Source organism: Acomys minous (assembly GCF_964271855.1).
Source record: "Acomys minous genome assembly, chromosome: 9".
Classification (NCBI taxonomy): domain Eukaryota; kingdom Metazoa; phylum Chordata; class Mammalia; order Rodentia; family Muridae; genus Acomys; species Acomys minous.
The window spans coordinates 114,626,915-114,639,594 of record NC_140490.1 but is presented as its reverse complement, the minus strand read 5'-3'; the positions used below and the strand labels follow the sequence as shown (position 1 = coordinate 114,639,594).

The following is a 12,680-nucleotide window of genomic DNA, read 5'->3' as shown; positions in this document are numbered from 1 at the left end:
AGCAATATGTTGATTTAGTATGCATTCTACCTAGAGCTAAGTGTTTACACCACCTACCAATTAATCTTCAGAACTTGAAATGCAGGTACTGTTACAAGCTCTCATTTATCAACGACAACATGAAAGCTAAGAGAGACTGAACAATTAATTCAAGATCCCATGGCTCATGGTGATAGGTCTGAGTTTGGATCCTATGCACTGTGAGATCTGAAGCTTGAACCTGGAACCATTATGTCCCCTGCTCTTCATTAAGAAAGCCTGTGCAGGAGAGCTTGGGGAAACACTCTTGCCTTGTAAGTAAGATGCTGCTAGTAGGCAGTGCAAAAGAAAGTGCTGGTGATAAAGTTTAAAGGTGAAGCCAAGTAAAAAAGCAGAGGCAAGAGTTGGAACTAAAGACTGAAGATTGGTGAATAAGATAGATTCGAGTTGGAATGACCAAGGCAAAGAGTTTGGATTCTATCTGATACTCCAAAGAGAACACAGCTAAAAGGAAATTAAACTAGGAGCAAAGAGGTGACAAAGAGCATAAGGGCAGCAGAGTCCTTACTGTGGAAAATTCCTTGCATGGAATTGATATCTGGGCATGAAAAAGTAATGTCTCACTCTCAGATGATTATCTTAATAGCTACACATCTATGTATCTTGGAGATGCATGCTGAGCTTGCAGCTAGCAATGCTGAGCATGAGTTGTCATCCATAGGAAAGTGATTCAGCTGTTTGAAAATTATTTTTGTGAACATCAGTCACTGGGCTAGTGTTTTTCTTTTCTTTTTACTTATTCTTTCTTTGTCTTTCATATTTTCTTTTTCCCTTTCTTTTTCTTTCTTGTTTTTCCTTCATTCATTTTGTTTATGAGCAAATGTATGTTTGTGGATGCAAAATTAAAGTAGCACACCTGTGGAGGTCAGTAGGCAACTTTTGGCTGTCTCTTCCCTTTACAATATGGGTCCTAAGGAATGGAATGCAGACCCTCAGGTTTGTTGGCAAGTGCCTTTACCTATGAGATGTCTGTCAGTCTCCAATATTTCTTTCCTTGCTTTTAAACCTCATACCTTCCAAGGACTTTATCTTTACAAAACTCAAGATTTATTTGTATTTTTTTCTGTGTGGGTGTGTGTGCGCATGCATGCATGTATGTGTGTATACACATGTGCACACATGCACATGAACGAATGCAGGTGTCCATTGATGCCAGAGCTGTCAGTTCTTCCTGTAGCTAGAATAACAGGTGATTGTCAATCACATCACATGAATTCTGGGAACCAAACATGCATCCTATGCTAGAGAGGTACATGCTGCTAAGTTCTAAGCTATTTCTCCAGCCCCTCTCTCCTTTTCAGATTAAATGTTGCAAGCAGGGATAATGGACAACTGAACCAGCTAGGGATTATCTTACTCTTTTAACAAATCTTGATAAAGAAATTGATGCGAAATCAACATGAATTGGTGACTTTGGGTGTGTCTATCTAGAAGTCTGACATTGCCAGATAAGGAAATATTGAAAGTGAAAGCCAAGGCTTCAGAGACAATGTCCTGAAAGAGAAGAATGACTGATCAATACCTGAAGTCGTGGTCAACAACCATTCTGTTTCCACTCTTAGGCAGAGTGTGGAGCATGTGCCAAATCACTCAGCAGTGTTTCTGAACTTCAGGATCATAGCCTTCCATGCTGGGGTGAGGACTGAGTAATCCAAGACTGAACACCCTTTTCTCTACTCCCTATTATAACCTGAGGGCTTAGTGTGACTGTGGAAGTGGAGAGAGGCCTTATGATGCATGCCTTTCATTTGCTAGTGGTTATTTAATAGAGTATACTAGAGTATATGTCTAGCCAATGTGGTAATGTATCAGAAAGGTGACCATCGTCTTAACACTGACGTTAATGCAGGAGACTGGTTTGCTGTTGCTCTCCATTGGCTGACTGCATTTGACGGCCTTTGGGCTTCAGGATTCTGCCTACATGGTTTTCTCATGGGACTAGAACAATGTTTCATGGTGACTGACTTTCCCCAGAGTCAAAAGAAGGATTCCAAAGAAATATCTAGTTTTTTGAAAAAAAATTTTAACCATATTTTAAAAAGTGAAAGTGAGGGCCTATTCAAGAAATCATAGGTGTGTTTGGGGTCTAACAAAGAACAGTCCATCTTAGACATTTTTATCTAAACATCATAGCAGGCGTTTGCTTATGTGGGTGGTAATGGTGACTTTAGGTTAGGTGAGAAGAGTAAAAGAACAAAAAGGAAGTATTAGGTCAACTGCCTTCCTCAGATGGTGTTGCTGTAATAACATTCCTGTGTCGTGACAGGAATCTGTTTCTCACAGTTCTAGAAGCTGGAAGACACAAGTTAAGGTAGTGGTGTATTTGATATTTGATAAGGGCTGTGCTCCGACTCTAAAATAATTCCTTGATGTTGCAATCTTCCAGAGTAGACAGCATGTAATCACAGAACAAAAGGGATAGGAGAGGCAAATTTAACCACTCAAGCTCCTAAAAGGTAGTGCTAAGTGTCCAAGCTGTGGGATCATGCGATGTATGTGCCTTAAAAGAGTTATGGATGTGGTCTAAGACAAGATCATATTTAACACATGAATGTTACACACACACACACACACACACACACACACACACACACACACACACACACACACACATATATATATATATATAAAATTTTTAATTGATCAGAAGCATGAAATTTGCAGATGACAATGCTGTATGCTGCAATGTAGAAAAAAATTGATACACTTGTGACTAATCTACTCCTAAGGACAGAGTCTTCACGGCTAGTTGTTTGTAAATTACTCTCCTCTCAATACCGTGACAGGGAAGCTTTTAAAAATAATGTGAATTTTGGATGGGGTACAGTGGAGCTTATAATGAGCAGAGTTTGGCTCAAACCATAATGAAATTCAAGCACACAGACAACTTGCACAGAAATTACAAGTGGAGATTCTGAAAATGTTTCCCCATAGTTACAACGGCAAGGAAGTTAAAAAACAAACAAACAAACAAACAAAAACCACAAAACAAAGTGACAACAAAAAGATTCAGTCTGAGGAACTAGAGAAAACATGGGCTTCCTGCTGTTATCAGTAGACCAACAGAAATTCCGGGAATAAAACAAAAATTGTGGAGCATGTCTGTGGTTTTGTGACTTCCCTTAGAGTCATTTCAGCTTCGTGCTGGCATGGCAGAGAAACTGTGATATTCCAGGGTCCTGAGGAGGGGACAGAGCAGTGACAGATAGTTATGCTAATTTAGGCCACCACATTCATTAAAATTATATCATTTTTCTCCCTCTAACTATAATTTTGTAGATGGTAGTTATTATTTGGGAGAACAATATATATATATATATATATATATATATATATATATATATATATTTATCTTTAGAACTTTAAATTTTTAAGAAAATTGTAATCCGAATTGTGAAATTCTTTGCTTCCAACGTACATTAGAAAATTATAGGTGCATTTTCCCTGTTTTTTATTTTAATTTATTATAATTTATTCAGATTACATCCTGAATGTTATCCCTCACCTGTATCTTCCTATTCCCACCCTCCCTCCCTCTTCTGCCCTATTCCCCTCCCCTAGACCTCTAACAGAAGGGGACCTCCTCCCCCACCATATAACCACTGTCTCTAAGGTCTCATCCAGATAGCCTGCTTCCCCTTCCTCTGTGTGCCCACCTGGCCTCCCCACCAAGGAGAAGTGATAAAATTGGGGGGGCACCAGAGGCAGTTCCTACTCTCACCACAGCTGTGGAAAAAGAGCTGTCCATTGGGAGCTAGCAACCTAGACCCCCGTGTTCAGACATAGGTGCACATTTTTTAGTGGATACTGTCTTATTACTTTGCAAAATTAAAATAACATAATTCAATATGAGTGAGCATTACATGCTTCAAATAAGCAGAATATTGCTTCAGTTACTAACATCCTTTACAAAGTAGTTTCAATGAGGTATACCACATGGGTATATTTTGTGTACAACTTGATGCTTTAATGTATATATACCCATGTCCATATAGACACCCTGACTCCAAAATGGCTCCTAGTGCTATGCTGTAGCAGCTCTCATATTTGTCCCCAGCCACTCACGGATCTCCATTACTATAGATCAGCTTGCATTTCTAGGAATTTTATATAAATAAGATTAATCATACAGCACGCATTCCTTTAATTTTAAAAAATGCAGTGCACTGTTTTGGGGCTTACTCATGCTGGGTCTTGCCCCAATGGTCCATTCATTTTGGTTACTGGTGAGTAGAGGACATTTTACTGTTTGTCTGTTGATGGGCTGATTTTTAGGTTCTGAAATGTGGGATTTTATGGTACTTTGAACGCACAAGTCTTTGTGTGTCTCTATATATATGTGATGTGAATAATTTCTCAAATATAATATCCTCTGAGATTCTTCAGTTTATGAAGGGTTATGGATATAGTCCTTTGCTAAGTTATTTGACCTATTCCCCAACATGTTATAATAGAGATTATTATACCAAACTCGGCAACAGTCACTTTCTCTATCTTTTACCTCCTCTGTTGCCCATATTTTACACATATGATGTCTTCCCACATCTCGACCTAAGAAGCTGCCCATGACTGCATCTTATGACTCCTTCCCTCCACTCACTGAATTTTTCCTATTTGTTAAAATCCTTGCTTGGTTTACTTGTGACACTGTTGTCCAGACTTCAGTGCCTCCATATGTTTGGATGCTGGCGTAAAACCATAAGCCAGTGATGCCTAAAACTTTGGTACCACCAACACCATACTTTAGTGCCCACCCTCATGTCATATTTATTTTAAATTTGTTTGCTTTTTAGTGTGTGTGTGTGTGTGTGTGTGTGTGTGTGTGTGTGTGTGTGTTGGTGTCAGTGTCACATGTAGGAGTTTTCTGGCAGTGTATGTGGAGGCCAGAAATCTAATTCTTTGGGTGTTACTCCTCAGGAAGCACTCACTTTGTCTTTCGGGATGGAGTTTCTCACAATGGGCTAGAAGTCACTGTGGGCTGGCTGGCCTACTGGCCTCAGGAATCCACCTGCTTTTGCATAAAGTTTACTCATACTTAGGCAGTGTCATTAAGTATGTAAAGTGGGTGCATTCACCTGTTAGATACGTCCCCCAGGCACTAGTTCTGTGGTCTGTAGCTCTCCTTTTCTATGGTGCCGACACATCAGCTTCCAATGTGTTTTGGTCCAACGTGCTTGTCACTTGCCCAGCTGAGCACTGCAGTGTTTTCACCCTCCTTCAGCGCACACTTGCTCAGGTCTTCAAATAGGCTGGCCTCTCATGGCTCACAGGCCAGGTGTGGGAGATTACATTAGAGAGGCTTTCTTTGTCCATGCCTCCCAGACTTACTTATCCTGTAACTTTCATAATAATGGAATATATGTCCTGGCACTTAATAGCCACTACATGTCTTTCTTTCACGTACTACTTGTTAGCTGACTTTCTCCATGTACAAGCACTGCCATGTAGAAAGTAAGGAGCTTGAGGAACAGACCAAACCAATACTTATAGGAAGGCAGTGCCCAGTATTTACACTATGCATTGGTGCACATGTGACTTCGTTTTGTTAATGAAAATCCCATGAATGAACAGATTAATCCACATGCCTACTGAAGTCCTGGTCACTGTTTGAACCCCAATAAATAGTATCTTTTTCAAGAATCTCCCAGATATTCTTCTTTTCTCTCATAGTATTTTAAATATTTTATTTTATTTTTCCTTGCTAGTTATAGTTGTAGCTGTCACGTCTTCATTTTTAGTTTTAACTGTAATGAAATTAGGGTGTATATTTGACTTTCACACATCTTTCAGATTTCAAAACATCACCCAAACTGAAAAGATATTTGTGAATTCTGATATTTAAAAAAAACCAAAACAATGGTAAGCTAAGAGTGTTGACTATTCTATTTAATTGTTTGTTGTGAAATATTTAAAGCATATGTAAAAGGGTGAATACTATTATGCTAACACCAATGTACTCACTACTGGCTTTCAAACATTGATATGAGGACACTAATTCCTTATGTGGTCGCCCTACAGCCTTTTCTCTTTCTTTCTCCTCAGTAGCAACCATGACCCCGAACTTGAAGTTAATGCCTTTATCGTCGATTCCTGTGTGTATTGACACGGATATTTTCTATTGTTATCTCTGTCAGCCCTGCACGTGTGAGGATGTGTATATACTACGCAGTATTATTGTGAATGTTTCTAGTGACCATGGGGGCCATCTTATACCTTCTTTCCTCGTTATTGTGTTTGTCAGGTCATCTGTGTTGACGCCTGCAATGGGAGAGCCCAGTTGTGAGGTCGCTTACTTTAATTGCTCTGTAATATTCCTTTATGGAGTGCTTTTTATAGCTTCTTTGTGTATTATCTTGGTGAAAAGGCACTTAATTTCCCCTTTCCACTTTTGGTAACAATACTATAATAAACATTCTCAAACAATTTATTGGTAGCCTTGGAATACACCAGTCCATTTCTGATAAAGATTTCCATTTTGCAGCGAGGGTAGTAATTATGATTAAGAACACAGGTTTAGGATCCAAGGTTCAAATCCTTGGTGGCCTTTACTAGCGCTTCCAGGAGGCGGTGAGTGCCAGCTATTTTCTACTCTCAGTGTGTGTGCCTTACCTCAGCCCTTGGCATCAAACAGTGGATGAGGCATCGGTCTTTTTGGCACTACTGTGTCCTGCCAGAGCCAGTTTCCAGCCGCCACTGCCTACTTTTGGAGCCAGAGACCAGCAGGTCCATAGTTTCGCGTAATAACCACTTCACATTCGGGCTCCATTTCGGATCCACTGAGAGGTTTATTTTTTAAGCCTGGGGATTAGTTTTTTTTCTTTTTAAATAATTTTATTTACCATTTCAGTGAGTCTGGTGCAGGGTGAGGAAGAGAAACATGAACTTCTTTTGCTCACCGTAATCAGAAGTTGATCATACTTGGACGGCCTTTTAAAATAAGCACACATTTTTAGACTCATCTAATCATGGATTTTTTTTTCCTGAGCTGGAAGGCATTTTAAAGAAAAGGCCAATAACCTTACTTTATAGGTGAGGGAATTGCGGTCCCGAGAAACTAAGTGATTTACGGATGTCACATCTGTAGTTGATGGTGGCAAGCCCAGGCTGAAGCCCATGGGTCCCCTCTATTTTCCCTTTGCCACCACATCCACTGTCACAGTTTTCCCTAAGATTAAATGTAGCATTTTATTTTATTTTTAACAGGACTAAAAAGAATGTACAGGAATTTAAGAAATTAGAAAACCAATGACACCGCATCTTAAAGCTAACATGAAATGTTTTCTCTGAGGTAGATTTGAGATAAAAAGCGATGATGCCCTCACTCCTGCATTCAGCTGACTATCTTTCCATTAGAAGGCACAACGCCTTTGACTCTGGGTTCCGGCTGCATTTCTGATTTTCTGAAACTTATTAGAGTGATGGTCCCATCAATAACGTTGCGGATGGGATGCTTGCAGCCACCTGGAGTGCCGGGCCTGAGGATGAGCTGTGATGAATGAATATGGCCCGCATCGATAGTGAGGGTTTATATTTCTACTCTCATGTAGAGACGGCTCAGTGTTCAGTTAAAAAAGTAATACAGAGCAAGCAGCTCCTGTTATTAGGATTTCTGAACTTTCTAGGCTATGAAATTTAGGATCTAGTGTCGTTAAACCTTTTGGAACTGTTTCATTCTCTTTCCAGATCTTCTAGCCGTGCCTAAGCATCCCTATGCTGCCATGGAGAACTGGGGACTAAGTATTTTTGTGGAACAAAGAATACTGCTGGATCCCAGTGTTTCATCTATTTCTTATTTGCTGGATGTCACCATGGTCATTGTTCATGAAATATGTCACCAGGTACGGGAAAAGGAACAGGTTGTAAGTATAATGTGAAACTGTCTAGAATGTGGGGTGACTTCCGGACATCCAGAGGAGGAGCTTGGTTTGTATCCTCCCATCTGTTTTAAACAAAGCAACGTGCGGTTTCTCTGCATGACATATAATTTTTTTCTCCTCAGACGATAAGGTGAACACACACACACAAACTGATGGTATCGAGTAAGCAACTGCCACTGGGTCTTGTTAAAATGTGTGATGGAGTGGCTGCTCCTTCAGATCCCCTGTATAGTTGCTGGTCAGCCATGCTTTCATTTCTTTGATTATTAGTATGTGTATATGGTAAGTGCATTGAGAGGAAGGATTTATTGCATTGTTTATATGTCAGAATATGCTTTTGCCAAAACCAGTTTGTTAATCTTCTTTCCCCACCATGTAGACACATGAGAAGTCTTTTCACTAATGCAGCTACAGACTCTTTGTTCTCAAATGAGTGATTTTTAAAAACTTGGCATAGTTAAAAATTCATATGTAAATTGGACAATTCCATCATGAAGATAAGCTAAAAAAATTAATGTCATTTGGATTTTATGAACCTTTGTTCTAGGGGAAGGTAGTAGAACCCTACTTTGCAACACGTGTTACATCTTAAACTTAGTGAGAAAAATGACTGAAGACAGACATTGCAAATAGGAAGCCATGCCCAATGTACTTGCTAGGAACTTTCGGTGCCATTTACACTTTAAACTCCACAATTATTTCACTGTGGTGCCGTGTGACTTTATATACTATTAAATCCAAGTCCCTTTGGAATCCAGGAAAACTGAAAAGGGATTCATGTAAAAAGTGCTGAGAGTGAAAAAAGGGAAGCAGTTAAATGATTTTATGAAGTCTACATTGAGTAACTGCTTGCCGGAGTAACTGTCGCACTTGCAGTGAACCAGTGAGAGAGTTGGACCCTATGCTCACCAAGCCAGACAGCTTTCTGACCTCAGGTTACAGAGGAGCCAGTGCAGGCGTAGCGGGGGTCCCTCAGGGCTAGAGTGGCTTCCCTCTTGACTTACAGTTCTGAGGCAAATGTGATTTCCTTTGGGGATATTCTTGTAAGTGGTGTTAGATGTGTGGTCCTGTTGGAAGGAGTCACAGTGATGCACTGGAATTGGTGAGGGCTCTGCGTTTCCCACAGTTCTTAGTATGTGTTCATTTCCTGTGGTATCTCAGTAGCAGTTGTAGTATCTCATTTACCATGAAGAAGTGAAACCGAAGCTTAGAGAAACATGTGTCACGATTTTCACTGTGATTGTCACATTTGGTTTCTCTATTATCCCCCACACCTATTTATTGTCACAATTCTGAAGAGGGGCTGTATTCTGGATATAGTGGAGGAAAAAAACCATTGAAAACTGAGGCTATCTGGCCGCTGCCTTATTTGGAGCTATCTTTTCTTTATATTTGAATTAAAGAGTCCTTAAAGGAAATGATACTTTATTATTAACAGCAAAACATTTGGTCAGGTCCCCAAGCTATCCGTATGATCTAATATGTCTTTATCTGTCAAGACTGTTTTGTTCTTCTGTCTACATGGTCAGCCAGAATCTAGCTTTCCACATCTTCTGGTTCTCTAGGAATATACTCTCACACAGTCTTCCCTCCGTGGCGTACTCATATCTGCTGTCTGCCTGGAATATTCTTGCCCAAGGCTATCTTATGGCTGGCTCCTTATGACAAGTTTCAGTGAAATTGTCATCTGTTTAGGGAATGACCTAGCTGGTGCAATCACAAGCAGTCCCATCTTCCTCCCTCTGCCACTTTTTAAAGGTTTGAATGCATGCTGTTAGTTGTTATTTTTTACATAATTTTCCATGGATAATAATTGTCACTTCTATGAGAATGTACATTATCTATGTTTTATTTTTCATTGAGTTTCAATTCTTTTTGAATGCTTGTAACACATTTTTAGATAAACAGATAAAGATTTCAGAGAAGTGTATTGCTATTTAATCAAAACACCGATTAAAACCTTTACATGAGCTATGTCAGGTTTTATTGCCTTTACTCGTATTTATCATGACAGTCTAGCATGGAGGGTCTTCAGACCTTTGGTTGCTTTCTCTAGTCAATATGGTGTCTAAATTGCCTGTGCCTCCGAGGGAGATGTGTCATTATCTCTCAATGAGCTGCTCACTACCTCTTTTGGCAGCTCTTCTGGACCACCAGCTAGGGTCTTTTGCATCTCCAGGAGATGCCAGCTACTCTTAATTTCTATTCATTCATCCTATGCGGTCCCTTTAATGTCACAAGAATCAAGTCTTTTTTTTTCCTTCTGTACAATGGCCTTCCAATCTCTGAAGACAGTTGTCACTAGCTTTAGTTCCTGGGTCCTTTCGTCACCAACTTAAGTATTCACACTGGGTTCCTTGATTGTTATTTTGTTCTTCACTGAGCACATTCATAAAATATGAGTGTTATCCAAGTAGTCGCGTTACTCACTACAGTCTTGGCATAACACATTTTCAGATGACAAAATTGACTTGGTCCCAGTTACTATAGTCACAGTGCAGTCTGTCCGAGTTTTAGATGAAATCATTCTGTGAAAGATGCTGCTTCTCTTTTACTTTTTCTGATGAGCATTCATTCTGTCCCTCCAGTGGTTTGGTGACCTTGTGACTCCAGTGTGGTGGGAAGATGTGTGGTTGAAGGAAGGCTTTGCTCACTATTTTGAATTTGTGGGTACAGACTACCTCTACCCTGCCTGGAACATGGTAAGTGCCCTTTTCTCTAATTATATGGAATTCCTGAGAGAAAGGTTGAGATGCTATGCACCAAGTTTATTTCAACATTAGAGACACCTGAAAGCACTGGTCAAAGCATGGAAGAAGTCTTCTGCAAATAAAAGAAAATGAACCAGAATTCGATTGTTGCAATTTCAGAAGTTACCTTTTGTTAAAAGACATTGAATAAAATCTGACTTGTTAATATATTGCCTTCAAAGTGCCATAGCTTAACTTAGTAGAAGCATTTTAGATTGCAGAATTTTATAATATAAACAAATTATCCTTTAAAATGGAGAAGTTTACTGTAAGTAATAAATGATATTTTAGGTATAGGGGTATTTTAAAAATAAAGAAAAATGAGAAGGCAATATTACCTTTAAGACATGAAACATACTGATTAGATTAAGTATTATGATGTGTCATTACTATCAATAGGTATATTTTAGGATTAGGTAACTTTATAATATATAAGCTTACTTACTTATAGCATTGTACATGTTATATTCATGCTTTAGGAATGTTACGAACTATGAACTCTGGGTAGGACTCTTTATGCCCCAAGCTGTGATGTTTTAAATCTCCCCAAATAAAGAGAAGACAATGTGGTTTTTATTTTTGTCTTTTTACATTAGTTTTTCATTTTATATAAGTTTCCATTTATCTATAGTTGACTGTTTTGCTATTGAATAGAACATATATATATATATATATTGTTTTAGAGCTCACTATTAATATTAACATGAAATTAATTTTAATTGGTATTAATACATTGAATAATTTCAGTGTACCACAGTTAACTTTTAGAGGCTAAAATTTAGCTTTCAGAAGCTCAAATTTAACATATATATATGTTTATATATATACTTATATATGTATATATGTATATATGTCACTGACTGCCCTACAGATATCTTTCACATTTACTAGGACAATGCTGCAATTTATTTATTTTACATTCATGAAATGATCAGTGTGACCTATACCATAAGTATATCTGTCACTTATGAAAGGATTTTTACAGTCATTGTATTATTTTGAGATAAATACACTTAACATAAAATGTTTTCTTTTAGCAAAGTGTTAGTGTAGAACCTAGTGAGGAGAGCTAACAGGACAACAGTGAACCATTGCTCCTGTGACTTACTCTTCTTTCACAGCTTAAAGAAACTTTGTGTCCTTTGTGTAGCGTCTTGGTTCCTCCTTCAACCTGCTTTTGCCAAACCACAAACCTAGTCTCTACTTCCATATACTCCATTGGATTTTGCACACTCAACGAGTCTGTGAAGCAGTAATCTGCATCTGGCTTGTATCACTTAGTGTGATGTCATATGTGGTAGTATTTTCTTCTACCTTAAAGGCTGAATCTTCCGTCATGTATTCAACCACATTCTTCTTTATACATCCACTTATCAGTGGTCATTTTGAGATCATGTTCTCATATATGTTTATAATGATCTCTTTTGAACTTTCACTCAATAATAACAGGTGATCATCCAACTGTCATCCTTTCCTATATGACTCATAGAGCTGGAAACCCTGATCAACTTCAAAATTATTGCAAAGCAGTACATTTTCTACGCCAAATTCAGCTGATGTCTACTGAAAAAAAAAGGGGGGTTAATTTATTTCTTAGAGGAAAAAGTTACACTAATAACATGTTATCAATGGGCTTTAGTTATATACGTGCATTTCTACCCATATTTTACATATGTAGCATGTTGGTGCTCTAGTTTCATATTTATGATGCAATGTAAAATAATGTTATTTGAAGCATTTCGTGACAACATGGAAGTAAGTAATAACTGCGGCTCGTGCTGGGGTTGTGGCTTAGTTGTAGGATGTATGGTTACCATGCAGGTCAGTGGTAGTGTGCTTGCCTAGACTGCCCAAGGCTCTTGCTTAATCTCCAAAACTGAAAAGCCAAGAAGATCAGTAAACTGAAAGCTCCTAAAGAATTGAATAGTCACTGCTACTATACAATATTATCAGGAGTATTCACTAACAAATGTGAAATTTTAAAACTTCAGTGTTTAAGATTATTGAAACATCT

General features: G+C 38.6%; 1 protein-coding gene across 2 annotated transcripts in view; it reads left to right on the top strand.

Annotated features, from left to right (window-relative positions):
• TRHDE (thyrotropin releasing hormone degrading enzyme) overlaps positions 1 to 12,680 on the top strand; it is a 371,512-nt gene that overhangs the window by 192,903 nt on the left and 165,929 nt on the right. For both annotated transcript variants that reach the window (XM_084795149.1, XM_084795148.1), the window contains exons 4-5: positions 7,723 to 7,877; positions 10,505 to 10,618. In XM_084795149.1, the coding sequence (XP_084651275.1) occupies positions 7,723 to 7,877; positions 10,505 to 10,618 (269 nt within the window). The remainder of the gene's footprint in view (positions 1 to 7,722; positions 7,878 to 10,504; positions 10,619 to 12,680) is intronic.